The 24,034-nt window shown below is 36.9% G+C and overlaps 1 protein-coding gene across 2 annotated transcripts in view; it reads right to left on the reverse strand.

The window, feature by feature from the left end:
- The window catches only part of SCAF11 (SR-related CTD associated factor 11), a 75,550-nt gene that overhangs the window by 25,627 nt on the left and 25,889 nt on the right, over nucleotides 1–24,034 (reverse strand). For both annotated transcript variants that reach the window (XM_026700623.2, XM_087934409.1), the window contains 6 exons: nucleotides 22,177–22,241; nucleotides 20,607–20,653; nucleotides 11,251–11,357; nucleotides 9,110–9,196; nucleotides 8,323–8,414; nucleotides 1,582–4,386 (listed from right to left, as the gene is read on the reverse strand). In XM_026700623.2, the coding sequence (XP_026556408.1) occupies nucleotides 1,582–4,386; nucleotides 8,323–8,414; nucleotides 9,110–9,196; nucleotides 11,251–11,357; nucleotides 20,607–20,653; nucleotides 22,177–22,241 (3,203 nt within the window). The remainder of the gene's footprint in view (nucleotides 1–1,581; nucleotides 4,387–8,322; nucleotides 8,415–9,109; nucleotides 9,197–11,250; nucleotides 11,358–20,606; nucleotides 20,654–22,176; nucleotides 22,242–24,034) is intronic.

Genomic DNA, 24,034 nt, shown 5'->3' on the forward strand with positions numbered 1-24,034 from the left:
TTTCCACCAAACATCAACAGTATACTACATGCACAATTATTAGGCAAGTATTTTGACCATATTACCATTTTATACATATTTTCTACCTCCAAGCTGTACAAACTTGTGGATGTAAGCATATCAGGTTTCAGTAGTTGTGTGAAGGAGGGTTTGCCCAAGGAGATCAACACTCTAGATCAAGATGTGCCTAATTATAAGTTTCTTTTCCTCAGGCAAAATGGCCAAAAAGAACATTGTAAAACATCTTTCAGAGGGATGCAACACTAAATATTGGGGCTTGATCACAGAAACCTGTTGATTTGTTGCAAATAATCAACAGGGTCACAAGAAACATGTTCAGAAAAAAAGACGCACATTAACTGACAAAGATTTGAGAAGAATCAAACATGAAGCTACCAGGAACCCATTACCCTCCAGTGCTCGCCTATTCCAGAACAGCAGCCTACTTGGAGCGGCCAGAAGTACAAGGTGTTCACTACTCGGAGACATGGCCAAAGTAAGGAAGGCTGAAACCCGACCATCACTGAACAAGACATGTAAGTTGAAACGACAAGTCTGGGTCAAGACAGATTTTTCAAAGGTTTTATGGACTGATGAGAATGACTCTTGATGGACCAGACGGATGAGCCTGTGGCTGGATCAATAATGGGTAAGAGCCCCACTTCAACTCAGATGCCAGTAAAGTGAAGGTGGGGTACTGGTATTGGCTGATATTATTAAAGCTGAGCTAGTTGGATCTTTTTGGGTTGAAGATGGACTCAAAATCAACTCCCAATCCTTAAAGCCAGTTTTTAGAAGACACTTTCTTTAAACATGGTACAGGAAAAAGTCTGCATCTTTCAAGACTATGTTTTTTATGCGGGATAATGCTCCATCGCATGCATCAAGATACTCCACTGCGTAGTTAGCCAGTAAAGGCCTTAAAGATGAAAGAATAATGACATGGCTCCCTTCCTCACCTGGCCTAAACCCTATTGAGAACTTGTGGGACCTTCTTAAATGGGAGATTTACGGTGAAAGAGAACAGTACACTTCTCTGAACAGTGCCTGGGAGGCTGTGGTTGTTGCTGCACAAGAAGTTGCCAACAGATCAAGAAAGTGACAGACTCCATGAATCGAAGGCTTATGATTGTTATTGAAAAGAAGGATGGCTATATTGGTCACTGATTTTTTTTTTTGAAATGTCAGAAATGTTTATTTGCACATTTTGAGTTGTTTTATTACTATCATTTTAAGAGATGCAAATAAACGAGATGGGAAAATGTTTGTTTTTCATTTAATTGCATAATAATTCTGCACACAAATAGTTGCCCAATAATTGTGCACGGATAGATATTCTTCTAAGAAAGCCAAAATCTCACTTTTACTTTCTTAAATATTCAGGCTTGAAGTTTATTAACATTTTGGATTGACTGAGAACATGTAGTTGTTCAATACAACTTCAAAATACAACTTGCCTAATAATTGTACACACAGTATATATTTGTATACTGTTTACCAATAAGTGTTTGTAAAAATGAGACTTAGGGGCTACATGTGGATTTCCACCCAGGAGTTAAGGGGCATAGGAGAAATACTTACCTTGCTCAGATGCTGCTTCTTCTTTTGTCCATACAGACTGTGGGCTTGAAGAATTTCTACCTCTTCTTGAATAGTAATTCTGTACATCAGCTGGTAAAGTCTTTCTTACAGCCCAGCTTGATGCAGATGTCCACCCAGATCTATCAGCAGGTGTATCAAAAGTGAAATCTTGTTCTGCTTTACGTTTGTATGGGTGATGTTCTGGAAATCTAGAAGTTTCATTGCCGGAACTATTTGCATTCCTTGAGTGGCCTTTCCTATTTTGCCAGCGACTTTCAGCCTGCTCTCCATATGTGAAACTACCCCTGCCACGGTTGCCTCTGCCATGGCTGCTTCTGCCACGATTTGAATTCCAACCTGATCCATAATTTGCACTCCACAAAGCCCCTGAATCATTGTGCCTATTTTCTTTCCTTTGCTGATTTTTAAAATTATCTCTTTCTCTATTCCTTGTTTCTGGAACTGAATTTATTCTTTCCATCACCCAGTCTGGATAATCCTTTCTGTACTGATCAGAAGAACTCTGTGTATCTGCATCTTTGTTTACACTATCTCTTTCACTTTTCATACACTCTGTTTGTTTCTGCTGTTCATTTCTTTTATATCTATCACTTCCTCTAGGGTCTCTCCAATTAACATCTGTCCATCTTTCCTTCCATCGAGGTGAACAGCCATCCCTCTCACTTCTAGGAAATGAAAGTCCTTTACTTCTTGGCCTAGATCTGGACCTGGACCGAGATCTTGATTGTGACTGGGACCATCTTCTCCTACTTCTCCCTCTTTCATTATCTCTTCTAAATTCATTTTTATCATTAGCTCTGTCCCTACTGGGAGACCTACATTTGTGCCGTGGAGGCGATTCCTTAGCTCGCATCTGTGAAGATCTTATTCCATCTTTGATAGAATCTTTTTTTGGAGAGCTGGTTGGAGAATCCCTTCCTTCTCTTAAATGATCTTTCCTGGGAGAATTCCGCAGTGACTGTTTCTCTTCTTTCAGACTATGTGTTCTGGGAGAACTGGATGGAGATGTTGCAGGATTTCTTTTAGGAGATTTGGATAAAGATCTCCAACTTTCTTTGAAAATATCCCTTTTGGGAGATCGAGATGTTCTACCTTCCCCAATTTCCCTTTTGGGGGATGGGGATTGAGATCTTTTCCCCTCTCGCTTGGATGGGGACCAAGTGGTTGATGGAGAATGAAATCGTGATCTTCTGGTTCGTGTCTTTTTATCTATGAAACTTTCTTTTGCTTCTTTCTTATCAGGATTTGAAAATGATATAGAATGCTTACTATCGTTTTGTAAGACATTTGCTTTCTGCTCTACATTGTCATTTGCTAATGGTTGGTTAAGCTGAGATGCATTCTGATTACTATTAAATGAGTCGTATTCTATAGATACTATCTCACTGTCATCTTTGTTAAAGTGTTTAATATCTTCAGTACATCTCTTGGGTGATGTATTAGTTTCAGTTTCCACTTTATCATTTTCGAAAGACAGATTAAGTTTATTATCTGAGGAAACATTTATTAATAAGTCATCATTATTTATATATTCATTGGTTATATATACATTTGATTCTTTTTTTTCAATTTCAACAACTTGCACACCTAAAGAATACAATGGTACTTCACATGAAATATTATCTAGTGGCTCCTTGACTATTTCTTCTGTGAGTTCAATTATGGGTTTCTCCAGTATTCCATCTATTGCTGAAGATTCTGGTCTTCTTAATTCATTTGTATGTGAAAACACTAGTTTATTTACTATTGGTTCAGAATCCAGTTTTCCCTGGAATTCATTTCTAGTATCAGCCAATAAATTATCTGCTCCTGGAACAGATTCTGTTCCTCCTAGCAACTCATGTCTAGAAACGGCTGAAATATCATCTACTAGTAACATGCATTCTGTTTTCCCTAATTCTTTCCCAGGACATTTTACTATTTGATGTGTTACTGCCAGAGGATTCAATTTTGCTGGCAATTCAATGGTGGGGATGCCTACTTCTGGAGACTGATGAGTAAATATAATATTATCATCACACAACTGTTCTCCAGGAATATTTAAATCCTGATCTGGCTCAACAGGATTTTTACAATACAGCTTGTTTTCAGTTTCAGTGTCAACTTTTTCTTCACATTTTTCAGTGTTTCCCTCTAGAGTGAGCAAAGGAAGATCCTCAACACAAGAACCAGCAGCTTTTTCTAAGGCAAGCAAAGGAGGATCTTGAACACAGGAACCAGTTTCTAAGATATCCAATGTGTCTTGCCCTTCACTGTAATGTTCCTTAGGTTTCTTCTTATATGCTACATAGGAGTTTTCTACTCCATTAGAAGATTCAGTGTCAACATTTTTATGAGTAAGGTCAGAGGTGCTATTTTCACTGTCTGCTGAATTGCCTTTGTCTAATAGAAAGGTTATCTCTGTCTCATCAGCTTCATCAAAATCTATATTATTAGATGCTTTTCCGTAGGGCCCAGAACTTCTTAGTTTCTTTTTAGCCAAAGGCTCCTGCTGTTTAGCATTTCTTTTAGCTTTCCGTTTGGAAGTTAATTTCTCCAATTCCGTAAAAGAAACATTCACAAATGAGCTACCATCACTACTGGCCTCATATCCAGAGTTACTGGATTTTGGTGAACTCTGACACTGATATGAAGTTTCTGTTTTAATATTTCGGGCAGATCGTCTTCTGGGAGTAGTATCTGAAACCTTCCTTTTTGTTCCTCTTGTGCCTGTAGTATTGGAAGTCTGTTTTTTTTCTTCTCCTTCATGGACACATGAAATAATATGTCCTGATTTAGAAGATCCTAATATTTAAATAAAAACACTTTGTTGTAACACAGTGAAATAATAATTTTACAAATACTGAGAAATTATTCAATGAGAAAAATTCAATTATTTTATCATTGTTGTAAGTAGTCTTTTTTGTAGTCTTTTTTATAGAAAAGTTGTATTACAGTTTAACATACAGTCAACAAAGTCACTTAACATCACTTTAGCTGATGTTAACTCCTATCTTTTAGCTCCTGTGTAGCAATTGCAATAGCACATAGACTTATATACTGCTCCATACTGCTTTACAGCTCTCTCTGAGATGTTTAAGAGTCAACATATTGCCTCCAACAATCTGGATCTTCATTTTACTGACCTTGGAAAGATGGAAGACAAGTCAACCTTGAGCTGGTTAGGATCGAACTGCTGGCAGTCAGCAGAACTAGCTTACAATATTGCATTCTAACTCACCACCACAGTATAAATAAATCACAAATGTAAATAGAGGTACTCCCTGAGTTATGAGCGTTCCCTTAGTGAACGTTTGAAGTTACATGATAAGTGCCCCTAGCATTTACGAACAAATCACTATTGATCTCACATGATTTCACAGTACTTTAGGCCTCTGTTCTCTGCAAACGGAGGCCTGGATGAGAACTGCAGCAAAAGGCTTTGCAAATGGAGAGAAGGCCTGAAACATCAAAGCTTTCCCTCCATTGCAAAGCCTTTTGCCATCTTTGCAAAAGCCTTTTCTGCCAAGAACAGAGCATCTAGAGCAGAGGTCTCATTCTCGCGGCCCACGGGCCAATTGCGGCCCGCAGGACGATATCCTGTGGCCCCCCACCGTGATTTGAAAGCATAATATTAGTGCGTTCTCCATGCATCGCTAGCTGGCTAAACACTTCTATGTGCGGCCCAGCCTTACCCAGACTCTGCCTCCAACGGCCCCCAGGTAAATTGTGTTTGAGACCCCTGATCTAGAGGGAGCATGCGTTGCTCTGGAGCTCAGTTTTCACCAGGAAAGAAAGGCCTTTCCTCAAGACCTCTGCTGAAGAGAAGTTCCATTTTCAAACGCCTCATTCCATGCAGATGAAGTTTTCCAGTTTCTTTTAGGGCACCAAGTGTTTAAGAGACCCTGGGGCAGTTGGAAATGGAGTAATTTGCTCATTCTAACTGCCCCAGGGTCGATCAAATACTTGGTGCCTTGACAGAGACTGGAAACTTTGTCTACATAGAAATGGAATGCTTGAAAATGGAGTTCTTCATTCTGATTTCAAGCGATCCATTTCCATGCAGACAAAGTTTGCATTCTCCATCAGAGCGACAAGTGTTTCAGCAACCCTAGAGCAGTTGGAAACAGAGCAATTCACTCAGTTTTCAACCCCCCTAGGATCACTTAAACACTTTTTGCCCAGATGAAGACTGGAAACTTCTGGGGTGTATGGTCCCATGTGAGTTCAGGCACCCATCTGTTTTTGCAGAGAATGAGTGCCTGATGCTCTGTGGGATCAGGGTTCCAGTCTCCACGGGAAAAGTGGTCACATGCTAATGAGGATCTTGGAGCAATGTGAGTTCACTGCCCCAAGGCCTCACTTCATGCAAATGCTTTTCTGCATGGAGTCTGGAAACCTTTGGAGGAGACTCAATGAGGCTGCCTGCCACTCCAGAAGTGGCAAGTGGCAAGCAGACTTGGTGATCAGAGAAGCCGAGCAAGGCATGCTCATCCTGCTCTTCCTCTGTTCTTGCTGGGAACAGGCAAAGAAACAGACATGCTGGAGAGGAGACAGATCTTCATATAGTAAGTGACATGATGCGGCAGGTTGGGGGGGAAGCAACTGTGGGGAGCATGAGGTATTTCAGTGGGTTGGAGGCAGCCTTGGGTGGTCTGAAGCAGGTGGCCGGTTCCATCACTAGGCCCCCTCATGGCCTTCCCCACCCAAAATACCTCATGTGCACTTAACGAGCCTTGCATTCAAGTAGCAAATGCATGAAAGGAGGGAGTGTTCAAGGTACAAGCTTCACTTCCATGAATCCTCAGGTTACTCAAGCACTACCAGTATATAGAAGGTTTGCACTGGTTTACTATAAAGCCATCTGAGCAGCTAATGCCACGCACTTTGCACATTTATGAAGAAGTCTTGGACTGTGTCAGGAGCATTTCTAATATCTGAGAACAACAAAAACCCACAACTTGCTCCCAGGAATTACATGATTCTCCAAATATACTGTATTCAATTCAGTCAAGAATCTATCCATTTCTCCTTTTATCCTTGTGGTGGAACTTCATCCAATCATTTGTAATACTGATCAACTCAAATTTCAAAAGCTGTTTCTTTTAGGCAGCCATTAATTCTCAGATCCCTTGGAAAGAATCTCAAATATGTGAAAACATATTTATCTTTGGCTGTTGGTTTGTGCTCCGAGCTTGGCAATTTGGTTGCAAACATCACAATTTGAGGAGACATCATCAGTGCATTTTGGATTATTCTCATCTGTCAGAACACAGGTCTTTAAATACCTAAATATCTTTATAAGATGCAAATTAGTTTCACTGTTATTTGTTCAGATATTTCTGACTCATGGCCTGATTTCAGACTGTTTGATTCGCTGGCTGTTGTTGCTGGGCTGTCGTTAAGTACCATCTATGTGATGCAGATTAGGATTAGAGTTGTTATCTGGGTGCTTCTGAGTCATGGTCTGGTTTCAGCTTGTTGAGTGGCTGGCTGTTACTGAGATGTGGCCTGATTTCTTGTGAGCCAATGGATTATAATTTTGTTGCTGCATAATGAGGTGCCCGTTTGTTCATTTTAAATACTACCTTTGGGATCATGGTTGCTGTAGTTCTTTCATTCTCAGCAATTGGTAGACTGAGCCCATGTCAATGTGTCTGTTTTTGAAACCAGTCCGAAATCAGACCATGACTCAGAAATATCTGTTGAGGTGTTCCCCGTTAGGAGAATGAGTGCACTCAGGGAAACATAGTGAAAGTGGTGATGAATAACACACAACCAGCACACAGATACACTGAATAGTAAAATGTAAGTTTTACTTCCAGTAAACGGGTAAACAAAGTCCAACGAACAGTCCAAATCATACACAGTTAAAGTAGTTAGTATTCAAAACAATCGGTCCAGTGATAATCCAAAAACGAAGTCCTTTTCTTTACCAGTATCATAAGCAAAGTTCAGTAAATGGAGTTTGTGAACAGTTGCAAGACTCACAGCAATTCAATCAGAATGACGATCATGCAAAAAGGAAAAAGGGAAGCAAACCAGGTTTCTGGCTCCATCTTATGGCCATTGGAGAAACCTGAGCCAATCACAATTACAGCATTCTCTTAAAGATACAACAGTATTAAATGACTATCCTGGTTTATATATTGCCAACCCAACTGTTAGGTGACTATCACTCCTAACAATATCCGAACAAACAACATTCAGATTAATTTACATCTCATAAAAAGATATTTAAAGACTTGTGTTCTGACAGATGAGCACAATTCAAAACGCACTGGCGATGTCTCCTTGAATGGTGATGAAACATTTGCAACCAAATTGCCAAGCTCAGAGCTCAAACTAGCAGCGTAACTACCAACCCGAGCAACTAATATTCAAACACATTTTGCATTTATCTTTATCAATGTTGTACCAAACATTGGCATAGTTGCAAATTGTTTTATTTTTAAAAAGTAGAATGTCTTATTTTTAAAAAGTAGAACCGGGACTCTAGACCCAAAGCTGTACATTCTCTTCTATCTTCATCTCAAGTTTTCATTCTAATAAAGACTTATCCAGGTTTTCATATTAAAATATTCACACACATGCAAAATAAGAAAATATTTTTATAACACATTATAACACACTGCTCAAAATATTTTTATAATAATTATAATAGCACAGCTATTAGGTGAATGTGATTTAATTTTTATAATGCTTTATATAAACTAAATAAAACTTACAAAAAAAATTTACCAAAGTTTTCCAAAGGTGAAGTACTTATTGAAAAAACTGTTTCCAGAACAAGACAAGGTACTATTTCTGCTTCAGAAGATATGGAAGGAATTCTGTAAAAAGATGAATCCACAAAAAAAAAAAAGCATTACATGAACAATTTTTTAAAGCTTTGCTATGCAGTCAAATTCTTTGCTGGTTTCAAATACTTTGGTATCTGTAGATACATAAGATTTGGGAAACACTTTCCTCAAATTAAGAAACCCCTATATTTTAAATTCTGATAAATTATGCAGTATTAGCAAATCATCTAATCTCCAAAATACCTCTTAATACAGAGTTCATGAAATGTCCCTAAAACAAAGCATCATGTAAATGGAATTCAATTAATGTAATTTCCTCTTGCTTTGGTTCTGAGTTATTGATTTAATTTGCTGTATGGTTATAAACCAAAACCAAAACCAAAACAAACAGCACAGACCTCATTCACAGAGGATGAAAAGAAAAATGGGCAAAAAAATCTGTATGTATATGGAAAAAATGCATATATGAAAGATTCTTGCTTCTTTTGAAATTAAAAACGTTTGTTTCTTCTTAAATTAATCCTAATTAATGTTAACCACAGCTAGTTTTTTTTTTAGTAGGAATGAATCATATAATCAAAACCAAATATTTCCTAAAGCACTCAGTTAAAAATGGAGGAAATCCAAATATTACTCTATTTAAGATACTGGTACCAGATGATATAGATTTATTACTAACTCAAAACATTTTTAATAACAAGTTTCTAACCAGGCATCTATTTTACCTTGCCACTTTTGCTAATACAGAACAAGACAGCTCCAATTCTCTTCTTTTGTGTCTGATAATTGTGTCAATTTTGCTGATCTCTATACTGGAATAATTGGAAACATTTGAAAATAATTCAAATTATAATTCAAATAATTTAAAATAATTACAGGCACTTCATTTTAATGTACATTTTAATACCACATATAACAATTCAAGATGACCTATAGTATTACTTTCTCAATAATCCCATCAATATGTTGAGAGCACAGGGGTGGATTCTACTGGTTTGGTCTGGTTCTATAGAACTGGTAGCTCCGAAGAGCAGCTGATACCGAACTGGTTTGCTGCAACGATCTTCTGGTCTTCTGTTTGGCCCGGGCTCTAGGCTATCCTTTATTCCCTGTTTTTTCCTCCTCAGCTGCTTTGCACAACACAGCTGAATGCCACTCATCAGCTGGAGAAGGTAAATGCTTGCCAGAGCTGGTAATTTGTAAGTAGTGCATATGTTTCCCGAACTGGTTGTTATGCTGGTAGGACCCCACCCCTGTGAGAGCATTATATATACCAACCATAAAGAAAAGTCAGATATTCTCAAACTTTCCTAGTTCACAATATTTTAAATTCCTCAGTAATTTTTTCATGCCCCTCTTATTGATTCCCAAACTATGTGCTAAGGCAGCAAATGAACAATTTCATTTATTAAGTACTAAAATAGCATGCACTGCTGTTGAATGTCCACTGGGAGGGCTCTGATGTTGCACAGTTTGGAAACCAGGGCACTAAGGTTCAGTGTACATAAGGGCATGTCATCCTTATGTCCACTGAACCTTTCAATTATTCAAAAAATAAAATATCCAAAATGCAGATAGTTCTTGCTTAGAAAATGCATATTCAACAACTATTCAAAGTTACAATGGTGCTAAATGAGAAAACTTATATACTGGTTCTTGAAGTTGCAACCAACTTCACAACTCTTGGCAACTGGCCCTAAATATGATATTTGCCGTGTCCTCAATCACATGATCACAATCTGCAATGATCACAATCTTCTTTGTCAGTTTTCAACAACTGAAATCATTGGGGAAGCCAACAGAAATGTGTAAGTTGTGCTCATGTGATGTCATATGCGTGATTTGCTTAACTGGAACTGCTGTTGTAAATTGGTGCTTTTTCACTATATAACGATGTCTCTTAGTGATGGAATTGCCAGTACCAATTATGGTTGTTAATATGGTTGTTAATACCTTCATTTCCCCCCAGATTTTTACTTCATTAAAAAAAGGTTAGAATGACTTTTTCTTTTTCATATTTTATAGCTTATTACTGACAGGTTCTGCCTTACTAAAATCCCATTATGATTTCACAAGCCTACATTTACAGTCCTTACTTAACAAACACATCTGGACTGGCAACTCCATTGCTAAACAATGTGGTTGTTAAGTGAAACATGTGACTGCATCTAACTTGTCACTCAACGTCAGTTCTTCTGCAGCTATTAAATGAAACATCTGTGGTTTTAAGCACAATATCATGTGACTACAACCTGTGATTTCCTATTGGTTTCCCCACTGAGTTTGATTGATGGAAATTAGCTGTGAAGGTTGCAAGTGGTGATCACTCACCTGAAAATGCGACAACTGTTATAAATGTACACAATGTTGCCAAGCACCCAAATCATGCACTCTAATATTAAAGTCCATGATACCAAGTTTATTTTTCTAATCCAATAGAATATTAGACAGCAAGCAGGATAATTATCTAAAAACGGAACAGAACAAATTTTGATAGGGAGCAGCTCTCTGGCAAAAGAAAAACTGAACCTGAAAATAGGCCAGGTTAGAAACTGTGTGTGTGTGTGTGGGGGGGGGGGAATCAAACACATTTTCCCAATAGAATTGGGCAGTGATCTGGAATGATTCTAATTAAGTCCCTTTCGTTTTGTTCTCATGATCCAAAGAAGAGCTATTATTAAGGGTTGGAAATAATTTCAGAAATCACATTTTTTAAAATATTGTTTGCTTTCTAGTTACCTCTCTATGACAACATATGGCGGTTTGGGAGGAAAGCTAATAACACAATTTCTCCAAAAAGCAAAGGGAACTATACTAGTATTTACTGTATTATAAAATTCTGGATAACGAATAAATGTATACTGACCTTTCACTTTGATAATTAGGAGCTACATCAGAGAAACTACTGTTAGAAGAAAATCTATCACACCAGTTACTTTTGAAGAATCTGTTCAAGCAGGTCTGTCTTCTAGGCTATAAAATAAAGTATTTATATTGGACATCCACCATAGTTTCCCCCCCTCAAAATTTAACATACATACACACAACTTTCCAACTTGCGATGGAAAAATATTTTCTTTATATTGTACTCATGAAAGAGTATTTGTTTATAAATTGCTGCAATCAAACCAATCTAAGTGGTACACAATTCCCCAAATATGCATCTTTCGTTAAAAACAAGCACAAATAAATAATCAACAGTATAATCAGTAATTAAATTAAAAATAATAAATCCAAATTTGCATAGATAAAAACTAGAAACCGATGCAGAGGAAGAGTTGCAATAACCTCATCTCAAGGTTTAATAGAATAACCAAAAACTAGGAAGGAGGAGGCCATTCAAACATCTAAGGAAAAGAACAGTAACTGAAAAGGCATACTTGTATCCCCTTACAGACAACAATTCATGTAACATATAGAGAAACTGTCGTATCAGATCATGTTGGGCAGTCAGATATTCAGAAGGTGGTGCAGGTCCTGACTCCAAAAGGTGTTAAAAATAAAAACTAAACCCTTAATTTGAATGAAGAAACGGGTTGGTAACTAATGCAGTTCATATAGTAGAGATGTTTTACAGGTGCCTCAAAGTTCTCCTTAACTATTTGAATGATCAGAGTTTGGATCACATGTAGTTTCTGAATGCTCATCCCTGATCACAGTCCAATAAAGAAATGACTAAGATATGAGTTACAGTGAGTAATGTACTCTATTCCAAGAAAGATTGCAATTGTCATATAAGCTGAAGCCACACAATGACCTCTTGGCCACAGCTGCTACTATTCCTCAAGCAGGAGCTGCAAATCCAAGAAATCTCCAAACTGCAAACTTCCCTAGTTCTGTTCAGGGCACTATGATCTCATTTAAATTAAAATACCATATTTCTCTGGAATCAGATCTGGCTTTTCAACCCAAAGCACTCAATCTCTTGATTTCTACTGTCAAAGACCCCTGGCATTTTGACAATACTGACAATATCATTTTTTCAGCCTAAGGTGAGATATAAACTTGGATACTGTTTGCATACTGATGACATCCATACTTTGGCTAATGGATGACCTTGGTCATCAGCTTAATGCAGATGTTAAATAGGAGTACAAAACCATCCAGACACTATAGTTCTTGGTATATAGACAATTTCCAACATCCTCTGAATCTTGTTTTACTAGACTCTACCTTGCCCTATCCTATACATTTGGTCTGCAAATGCTACTTGGAAATCTATATGCTTTATAAATTAGGCCATTTCAATTAGCAGGTGTTTAAAAAAAAACACACTGATGATGAGTATTAGTGATCATAGACGTAGATATTTTAACTACTAAAGCCGCATGATAGTTTGAATTCTCCAGTTGCTTTAAGTCTTAGTTACGTGTGTGTGTGTGTGTGTGTGTATGTGTGTGCATGTATATATACATATATTTTCATTTCATGAATGTTAGTTCAATTTTCTCTTAAAGTTATGAATATTTCAGAATTTGAGTTATATTTCTGAAATATTATTTATCTCTTTGTTACTAAGTACCTGCATAGATCTAAGAACTTGTTTAATAATTAACTTTATAGAGTATTAACATTATTAGCAAAATGCTGTGGCCTTAAAGCTACACAATAGCTACACACAAGTGCACAGATACAATCTGGATTTAACTATCTCTCTTTCACTAATCAAACCCCTTTCAAGGTAGCATGGCATGAGTTAAAGATACTGTTTTAACTTGATTTTTGTAGATTTCATTTCTTCCCTCATCATTGTCAAACTGTACATCAGAATTACCCTGATCTTCTGTGATATATGTTCATCTAGACCTCAAGTTACCAATGAAAAAGATTTCACTGAACTTATGTGATTTACTTCTGACTATGCATAAAAACAGCAATGGTTTTAGGAAAAAACTATCATGTAATCTGCAACTCTTACACTGCAAAAACATAAGGACTACTCGATCAGGGCAAAGTAATAGATGCAATCTACATAGACTTCTGTAAAGCCTTTGATTCAGTGGTACATGACAAACTACTCCTAAAACTAAAATCTTATGGTATCTTTGGACACCTGCATAACTGGATAGAAGCATTTCTGTCAAACAAGACAACAAATGGTCAAAATTGGGAGCGTCCTATCCAATTCTGGACCTGTCAACAGTGGTGTCCTCCAAGGCAGTGTTCTAGGACCAACTCTTTTCATACTCTACATAAATGAACTCTGTGATCATATCAAGAGCAACTGTGTTCTCTTCGCTGATGATGTAAAGCTATTCAACACCACAGACAATACTGCTACCCTTCAAAAAGATCTTGACTATGTATCAGAATGGTCAAACAAATGGCAACTTCAAATCTCAACAAATAAATGCTCTGTCCTACATATTGGCAAAAAAAACCAGAAAATAAAATACAGGCTAAATAGTCAAGACCTTGTTGATGATCCAAAGTCTTTCAAGGATCTTGGAACACTCATCTCAAATGACCTAAGTGCTAGAGCCCACTGTAACTACATAGCCAAAAAGGCATTAAGAGTTGTTAACCTAATCTTACGTAGCTTTTTCTCTGGTAATATTACACTAATAACTAGAGCATACAAAACATTTGCTAGACCAACACTCGAATACAGCTCATCAGTCTGGAAACACATTACGTATCTGATATTAACACAGTTGAGGAAGTCCAGAAATATTTCACAAGAAGAGTTCTCCACTCCTCTACTCATTGCAGAATACCTTATGCCACCAGACTCGAAATTCTAGACCTAGAAAACCTACAACGCCACCTTCGGTCCGATCTAAGTATAGCATATAAAATCATACATTGCAATGTCCTACCAGTCAATGAATACTTCAACTTCAACCATAACAACACAAGAGCAAACAATAGATACAAACTCAAGGTTAATCGCACCAAACTTGATTGCAGGAAATACGACTTCAGCAACAGAGTGGTCAATGTTTGGAATACTCTACCGGACTCTGTGTTTTTTTTCCCCAAACCCCAAAAACTTTAACCTTAGACTGTCTAGTATTGACCTCACCCCTTTCCTAAGAGGTCTGTAGGGGGCGTGCATAAGTGCACCTACGTGCCTACCATCCCTGTCCTATTGTTTCTTTTATATTTTTTTTTATTTTTCATATAAGTATCCATGTATTCATAACTATGTTTTTACTTATGCCTATTATCTTGTAAGCAATTGACAAATAAAAATTAAAAAATTATCAAATAGTAGTTTTTTAATGACAGAATGATACATGACATTGGTTACTGCCAGTTCAATGATTAGACATTATCAGCACCAGGAGTTCTACAGCACTCAAATTTCAACAACCTTCCAAAACAGCTAATTTTATGCCTCAGAAAAAGCAAATACAATCAATAGAGAGAAGGATGTTTCAGTGACATCTGGGCACTGAGCCACAGAAAGTTTTGTCAAGTGATAACAAGCATCTTGAAGTTCAGTCAGAAACATGTTGGTGTCAATGCAGTTCCTTCAGCAATGGGATTAGAATAGATAGAATTCTTTATTGGCCAAGTGTGATTGGACAAACAAGGAATTTGTCTTGGTGCAAATGCTTTTAGTGTACATAAAAGAAAAGATACATTCATCAAGAGTCAAGAATCATCAGGTATGAGACTTCCGGTTTGAAGGGCTTCAGTGGCAGGCAGGAGTCCGCGATCGTGCGTGGTTTCTGCCTGGGCTCGCTGCTGCAGTGCCCTGAGCCAGCTGGCTTCGGGGCTAAGCCACCCTGTAGAGGTGGTGAAGAGGGGGGAGATCGCTAGCAGGGTCGAGGAGAGCCGCATCTATCCTCCTCAGCTGGCCAAACTCCCTTTCCTGAAGGCGGTAGGAGCGGTGGTCAGAAATGGCCACCTCAAAGAAGCACTCAACTGGAAAAGAAAGTGCAGGAGGAAGATAAGAAGTGAAAGTTTTGGCTGACCAGGTTAAAAAAGCAACAACTAAGGTACGCTGGAATTTAAATTTTATAAAAGATAACATCGCTCCCAAAGAAGAGTCGGAAGCAGCGAAAGAAAGTGAAAAGGGAAAGTTTTTTTTTTCTTCTCTCTCCTTCCTTACATTGACAACTAAGAGATCTGAATAAGAAATCGGAAAAATCCACTTTGGCAACAATAGGCAATTAAACTGAAAATATAATTAAATGCCAAAGGGACAATAAAGATTTCTGGACACTAAAAATTTTTTTTCTATAAGCAGGAAGGGAGAGGAAAAGAATAAGGGCAGGATCTGGAGGGAGGAGACTGCCTGGACTTCAAAAGAATCTAAAGTAAAATCTCAACAAGACTTCTAAAAGATACATTTTAACTGGAACTTTGCAACTCAATAGTAACCCCAGGAAGAGAAAGTGAAAAAAGAAGAAAGTGTAAAAAGAAACAGCTTGTGTGTATTTGGATTGCTTGGTGACTTTTGGATTTTTGGTTATTATATTTGAATGACTAAAAACAATTGGGTGGCTGTTACATTTTTTTACAATGGCATCACTTCTGGATGAATTGAAAATGGAACTTAAAAAAATATAAAGAAGAGACACAAGAAGGGAAGGGCTCTTTTGGCTTCGTTTTTCAATTCTTAGAAATGGAGATCTGTAACTACGAGAAACAACAAGAAAAGACTGCGCAACAAGAAGATTGGGATAAAGAAGAAGCCATCTTTAATGAACAAGTAACTCTATTTGGGGAAGAAAGGGGAAAGGGAGGAAAGAGAATGGAGAATTTAAGACTTAAAAAAACAGCCAAAAAAGGGAAAAATAATTTGAAAAGTGGATATAATGTTGGAAAGCAACAGAAAAGGGGAATACAGAAGAGGGAAATGGAGGTGGAGAGACAAGGGGGTAAAAAGGGGAGAGGGAAGAGAGGAAAGAAGGAAAGGAAGAGAAGTTACAACAGTTTGGAGCAAGATGTACAGAAACAGGACCTATTTAGAGATAATGGGTGAAAATCTAACTGAAAAAGGGATTCTGTGAAGGTACACAAGATTGTATTGTTATATTTGTAGTAGAAATAATGTTAGAAAATTGGAAACAACATATGATTAAAAAGAGGGATAAAATAGTGTAATTTAGTGAAACACTTGTGAATTAAATAACTGAAATAAAATAAATGAGAAAATCAAATTAGGACGGAACAGGAACATTTTAATTAGTCAATGTTTTATAAAATATAAGTGAAGAGGGGGGGGAATTAACTATGGAAAGTTTATAATTGTTCCCAGAAGTATGATATTTATTTGAAAAGTAATGTGCAAAATGTTAAGATTTAAATGAATATTAATATTAATGATAGAATTGAATTGGAATGGATTGTTGTTTTAATTATATTATACATTTATAATTTTTTCTTTTTTCAAAATACAGTGTGTAGTTTTAGAATGTACTAAGCAGAATCTGAATGGAAGTTATGTATTATATTAAGTGTTATAATTTTAGGGGAAAGATATAAAGGCGTCATACTCCAATCAGTGATTACAGGAGAAATTTTGTTTAATGAGAAAAGATAGTAGACAGTTGAAACAGATAAAATAAATAAAATAAAATTAAGAAAGTTAAAAGAGGGGAGAAGCTATATAGAAAATGTAAAATAGTAATAAGATATGGAATGGAATATAAAAATGAGCATGAACTTAAATTTGTGTCTATACGAAGAGATGTAACCCGGGATTATGCTGCTTTCAAAAAATATGTTTTATGTTTTGTTTATGTTTGTTTTTAAAAACCAATAAAATTTACAAAAAAAGAAGAAAGAATCATCAGGTACAACACTTAATAACAGTCATAGGATACAATAAGCAATCAAATCATACTAGGAAACAGTCAATATAAATAGTTAAGGATACAAGCAACAAAGTTAGTCATACAGTTACAAGTGGGAGGGGATGGATGATAAGGAGTGATGAGAAGATTAATAGTAATAGTAGTGCAGACTTTGTAAATAGTTGGAAAGTGTTGAGGGAATTATTTGTTTAGCAGAGTGATAGCTTTCGGGGAAAAACTGTTCTTGCGTCTAGTTGTTCTGGTGTGCAGTGCTCTATAGCGTCGTTTTGAGGGAAGGAGTTGAAACAGTTTATGTCCGGGATGTGAGGGGTCTGTAAATATTTTCACAGCCCTCTTTTTGACTCATGCATATACAGGTTCTTGACTGAAGGCAGGTTGGTAGTAATTGTTTTTTCTGCAGTCCTAATTATCCTCTGAAGTCTGTGTCTGTCCTGTTGGGTTGCAGAACCAAACCAGACAGTTATAGACGTGAGATGACAGACTCAATAATTCCTCTGTAGAACTGTATCAGAAGCTCCTTGGGCAGTTTGAGCTTTCTGAGTTGGCGCAGAAAGAACATTTTTTGTTATGCTTTTTTGATGATATTTTTGATGTTAGGTGTGCATTTTAGGTCTTGTGATAGGGTAGAACCTAGAAATTTGAAGGTCTCTACTGTTGATACTGTGTTGTCTTGTATTGTAAGAGGTATGGGAGAGTTTCTCCTAAAGTCTACTACCATTTCTATGGTTTTGAGTGAGTTCAGTTCCAGATTGTTCCGGTTATACCACGAGGCAAGTTGTACCTCCTGTCTGTATGCGGATTCGTCATTGTCTCGAATGAGACCAATCACTGTTGTATCATCTACAAACTTCAGTATTTTAATAAATGGATCATTTGAGATGCAGTCATTGGTATATAGGGAGAAGACAAGTAGAGAAAGCACACAGCATTGAGAGGGTCCTGTGCTAATTGTACAGGTATCAGATGGAATTCTGCCTAGCTTCACCTGCTGCTTCCTGCCTGTTAGGAAGCTTATGATCCACTTATAAGTGTGTTCAGGTAGCGCTAGCTGGATTAGCGCTATCTGGATTAGTTTAGTTAGAAGAATGTCTGGAATCATAGTGCTAATTGTACAGGTATCAGATGGGATTCTGCCTAGCTGCTGCTTCCTGTCTGTTAGGAAGCTTATGATCCACTTACAAGTGCGTTCAGGTACCGCTAGCTGGATTAGTTTCGTTAGAAGGATGTCTGGAATGATGGTATTGAATGCTGAACTGAAGTCTACAAAGAGGACCCTTGCATAGGCATTTGGAGATTCAAGGTGTTGTACGATGTAATGCAGAGCCATATTAACAGCATCACCTGTCAATCTATTTGCTCAATATGATTATCTAGAAGTATTTTCAGTAAAAATATGGATTATGCTGTTTGCAGCATTTGAAGCTTCTGAATGGTCTCCAATGGCTTGCCAATATCAAGCAAATCCATAAGGAAGATATGAAGGACATGTGTGATCACCTTTAGTGTTCCACATAATAGTACAATTGCTGCACCAACATAACCTAACCTGGCCAAAGGTCCTGCCAAAGATGATTCTTAGATTGCAGGTCACCTCTCCATGAGGCAACACCACCCCATTGAGTGTCAATGATGAAACAATCCCTGAATGAATAGGATTCTAAATGTAAAGCCACTCTGTCTTACTTAGATTGATTTTGATCAGGGATTCCACTATATCTTCTATTTAGTCTGAATTATAGATATCTAACTTAGGCATCATCTGCATACTGATAAAAGCATTAGGAAGATAAATGTAATAGTATATAGTTTAATAGCTTAACAGATTTGGAAGGGACCTTGTAGATCTTCTAGTCCAGGGGTCCCCAACCACCGGTCCGTGGACCGGTACCGGTCCGTGGGACAATTTCTACCGGGCCGCCGGTTTGCTGGGCACCGCCAACTTGTTTTGATGAAAAAGTGCTTCCGGTGAGCTTTTCCGGGTAGAAAGCGGCATTTGGGTGCTGAAAGAATCCTCGTGCCTTAGTTTCATCGAAGGGGGGGGGGCAGCTTCGAACAAAACTAAGGTGCGAGGATTCTTTCAGCATGCATGGCAAGGCGAGCCAAGCGACCGTCCCAAAGCCGTCACGAAGCCCATCGACACAGGTACAAAGGAGGAGCTGAAGGTGGCAGGGACAAGCGGGGGACGGCTGGCTGGCTGGTTGCTCGGCTTGCCTTGCCATACATGCTGATGCTGGTACTGGGCCGCGGATGATTTTGTGATGCCAGTACCGGGCCGCGGCACAAAAAAGGTTGGGGACCACTGTTCTAGTGCAACCTCTTTTTGAAAACTTCCAGTGATGAAGTTCCCACAACTTCTGAAGGCAAGCTGTCTGATTGATTGTTCTCACTGTCAGAAAATTTCTCCTTATTTCTAGGTAGAGTCTCTTCTTGATCAGTTTCCATTCATTATTCCTTGTCTGGCCTTTGGGTGCTTTGGAAAATAGCTTGACCCCCTCCTCTCTGTGGCAGCTCCTCAAATATTGGAACACTGCTATCTTGTCTCCCCTGGTCCTTCTCTTCACTAGACTAGCCATGCCCAGTTTCTGTAACTGTTCTTCATACATTTTAGTCTCCAGTTCCCTAATCATCTTGGTTCCTCTTCTCTTCACTTTTTCTAAAGTCTCAACATTTTTTTTAACAGAGTGGTGACCAAAACTGGATGCAGTAAATTAAATGTCATATTTAAATAAATCCGCTTTTCTTTTCAAGAATTGTACTTTTTTAAATAAGCCATTCAATAGTTTAAATTATGACAAATCAGTTAGCATATAGACATTTGCATTATTTAAATAACAATTTACAAGCAGTTTTATGCAGGTATACTTTTGGTTTTAATGATATTTCAATGAGACTTTCTTATAATGTGTGCTATTTTAAATAGCAGTTTAAGAAATTGAAAATGTTTCACATATTTAATTTTAGCATGCTTAAAAATGACTGTAATCCACAACTATATTATAAATTAGTGCTTAAAACAAATCATAGATATATTTATTTCAATTGCCCAATTCTACTTATATTGTATCCTTTAGTTCAGGGGTGTCAAACTCATGGCCGTCAGGCCAGATGCGTCACATGCTGGGCCCGTCCCCGCCCGGTTTAGGGAAGGGGAAAAAAGTCCCGATACGTCATGTGATGCTGCCATGATACCGTGAGTTTGGCACCCCTGCTTTAGTAAGATCTAATTAATATTATCAAACAGGACATTTTTTAAGGTTAAGATTTCTAAATTCTAAAAGTAGCATAAGTTAACTTCACAATGATCAGTTTAAATGTCAACAAAACAGAAAATGCAATAGCTCAAACACATGAAGGAGAAGAAAAACGTATCTGAGAACATATTAAAAGTGAAGGATTTTAAAATGAAATCATTTGAAATCTTCATTATTTTAAATATATAATGTGAACAAACCTTATTTTTCTTCACTGAATTTGTAACTTCTTCCTTGTTTGAAGGATCTTTATAATTAAAACAAAAAAGAAAATATTCAGCTTGATCTTTTAAGCCCCAAGGCAAATATAATTATCAATCCTAATTAATTTTAAAGAAATTCTGTTGCAAGTATTTAACTACTGAAAGAACTTAAAATGCAGGAAAACTTATTCTAAGTCTCTTTTAAAGTCATCCAGAATGACACATAAAATATGTATTTCTTTCTTAAGATCTTTGTTACCTCAATAAGCAAGCTTCAATTCAGGAATGCAGCAATTGCAACGAAAGTTTTCTGCAAGGGAAACTTTCATGATCTCATCACACAGCATTAAATGCCATAGTATTTAAAACCACAACAAGAATTCTGCTGGATACCATATAAAGCTAACCTAATCCAACAACTTGTTTTCACATTGTCATGGCAGATATCTATGATAAGTCCATATGTACAACGGGACATCCAAGTTCCTCAGCAACTGAGATTAAGAGGATGTTTCTCCTAATATTAGAAATTTTACCATTATGAATGCTAGCTATATAGAGAGGTATATTTGGCATAGATTGTGTTACTTTCTTTTAAAATCAACATTGTTGGAGTAATTACATGAGTTGTGAAATGTGAAGAAGAGTCATTCTTTTTATAACTTCAAACAATTAAACTTAACTGAATGACCTCAGATGTCAAATTAGGAGAGAAAAACTTTTCCCAAATATCAAATTATGAAAACCTTTCTCTATCTGCAGCTTATACATTATTCATAATCATATAGCATCTGTACAATAATTATATATATTTATATTGTCTTCCATGCTTTGATTTTTTTTAAGGCTACAAGGCATAGCTGAATTATAAAAGTTCAAATTAATTTTAATGGACTTAAACATGGAATTAAATGATGCCATGGTACATATTTGGCCATTCATTTAAAATTTATCATTAGATAAATATCTGATCTGCCTCTCATCTGGACTACTCTATTGAAACAAACAAAAAAACTGTTCCTTGAATTTTAAAAATTCAGGAAATAGGTTACAACAGTGTATTGATAGTATTTGAAAAGCCAAATAGGCTTTTTGAATCACAAAACTAAACTTCATGAAATGTTTGAAGTACAGACTTTGCCTGATATGTCTTTCTGCACTTAGATCTGCTAACTGAAATACAAACACATGCAGATATGCAAAACCAACTTTAAAACAGTAAAATATGAATACGAGCAGGCTCAAGGATTTTGATTTTGCAAAGAATGTTGTGCTTTGGGGAAATAAGATAAACTAAACTATAGCTCATAAAAGATTAAGCTATAACACGATCAATTACTTAGAATTTCTGTTAACTTCTTGCTACAACAGGCTAACATAAGAGGACTTTTAGAAACTGTTTAAGATAGTGAATTTGGCAGAAAAACAAATATACAAAGCATTCCTCAGAACAGTTTAACTGCCCAAGATAGTTAATTTGTTAGAATAGCAAATATATTCAAAGAACCAATGACATGGTTTGTGAAAATGTCAAAAGAAGGCCAAGAAGTTGATCAAAATGACTCACTGTAATTTGGGTTCCAGCTTTTATAAATTACTGGTAAAAAACTTGTGCTGACATTTTCCTGTTTTCTGGGGAAAAAAACATACCAAAGATTAGTTATGATTACAGTTAATTTTATGTTTGTTAATAATGTATTTGAGCTTTTAAAAAAACCCGAAGATATGTTAACAATCCAGAATAATATTGTCAAAAAAAAAAAAAGAACAGTGACCCACTCCATTAAAAAATAAGAGGTTATCCAGTTGAGCTTCTTTGGTGACAGACCAAAATCTGTGACCGTGCGCAGTTTCGATTTGTGCTCGCTGCTGGAGCGCCCCAAGCCAGCTGGTTTCGAGGCTAAGCCACCCCATAGAGGTGGTGAAGAGGGGGGAAACTGCCAGCAGGGCCGACGAGAGCCGCATCTCTCCTCCCCAGCTGGCCATTACTCCCTTTCCTGAAGGTGGTTGCAGCAGTGGTCAGAAATGACCACCTCAAAGAAGAACTCGACCAGAAAAGAATTTGCAGGAGGAAGATAAGAAGAGAAAGTTTTGGCTGACCGTGTCAAACTGGAAAAACAACAATATAAGGTACCCTGGAATTTGAATTATAAAGAACAACATTGTTCCCAAAGAAGACTTTGAAGCTGCGAATGAGAGAGGGAAGGGAAAGGATTTGGTTTTTTTTCCTTTTCTTCTCTATATTGTCAACTAAGAGATTTAAGCAAGAAACCGGCAAAAATCCACTTTGACATTAACAGGTATTTAAGCTGAAAATAAAATGTCAAAGGGATAATAAAGATTTCTGGATTCTCAAAAACTTTTAAAAGAAGGAAAAAAAACAAAAGGGTGGGATCTGGAAAAAGGGAGGAGACCATCTGGAAGTGAAAGGAATTAACAATAAAACTTTAACAACATTCCTAAAAGATACATTTTAACTGAAACTTTGTAACAAGATAAGAGAACCCCAGGAAGAGAAAGTGGAAAAAAGAAGCAAGAAGAAACAGCTTTGGATTATTTGGATTACTTGGTGATTTTTGGATTTTTGGCTATTGGATCTAAAGGACTAAAATCAATCGGGTGGTTGTTTAAAAGTTTTTAAAATGGTATCACTCTTGGAAGAATTGAGAACGGAAAGAACAAACAGAAAGAAGATGCACAAGAAGGAAGAGGTTCTTTTGGCTTCGTATTTCAATTTTTAGAAATGGAGATCCTGAACTATTAGAAACAACAAGAAATGCCTGTAGAACCAGAAGGGCGGGACAAAGAAGAAGCCATTTTCAATTATCAAGTATTTCTATGTGGGGAAAAGAAAGGGAAGAGGGGAAAGAGAGTGAAAAATTTAAGATCTGAAAAAACAACCCCCCAAAGGAATAGTTTGAAAAGTAATTATAACATTAGGAAGAAACAGAAGAGAGGATTAAAGAAGAGAGAATCAGAATTAGAGAGAGAAGGGATCAAAAAGAGAAGGGAGAAGAAGAGGAAGAAGAGGGAAAGGAAAAGAAATTATAAAGGACAGAATCAGGACATAGAGAAACAGGGGAAACATACAAGACACAGAGATAATGGGTGAAAACTTAATTGAAAGGGGGATTCTGCAAGGGTACATAAGATAGTATTGTTATATTAGAAACAGAAATGAACTTTGAAAATATGAAACAATGTGTGATTAAAATGATAAATAAAATACTCATTGTAATGTAATGTAATGTTTAATACATAAATGAAATAAAGAGAATGAGAGAATGAAATTAGGAAAGGATGGGAACATTTTAATTATTATAAATGTGTTATAAAAAATTAAGTGAAGAGGAATATGAAAGAAACATGAAAAAATTATGGAAATATTATAAGTGTTCCTAGGAGTATGATATACTATTGAAAAG

Source organism: Pseudonaja textilis, chromosome 5, assembly GCF_049901715.1.
Source record: "Pseudonaja textilis isolate UNSWEBS1 chromosome 5, rPseTex1.2, whole genome shotgun sequence".
Classification (NCBI taxonomy): domain Eukaryota; kingdom Metazoa; phylum Chordata; class Lepidosauria; order Squamata; family Elapidae; genus Pseudonaja; species Pseudonaja textilis.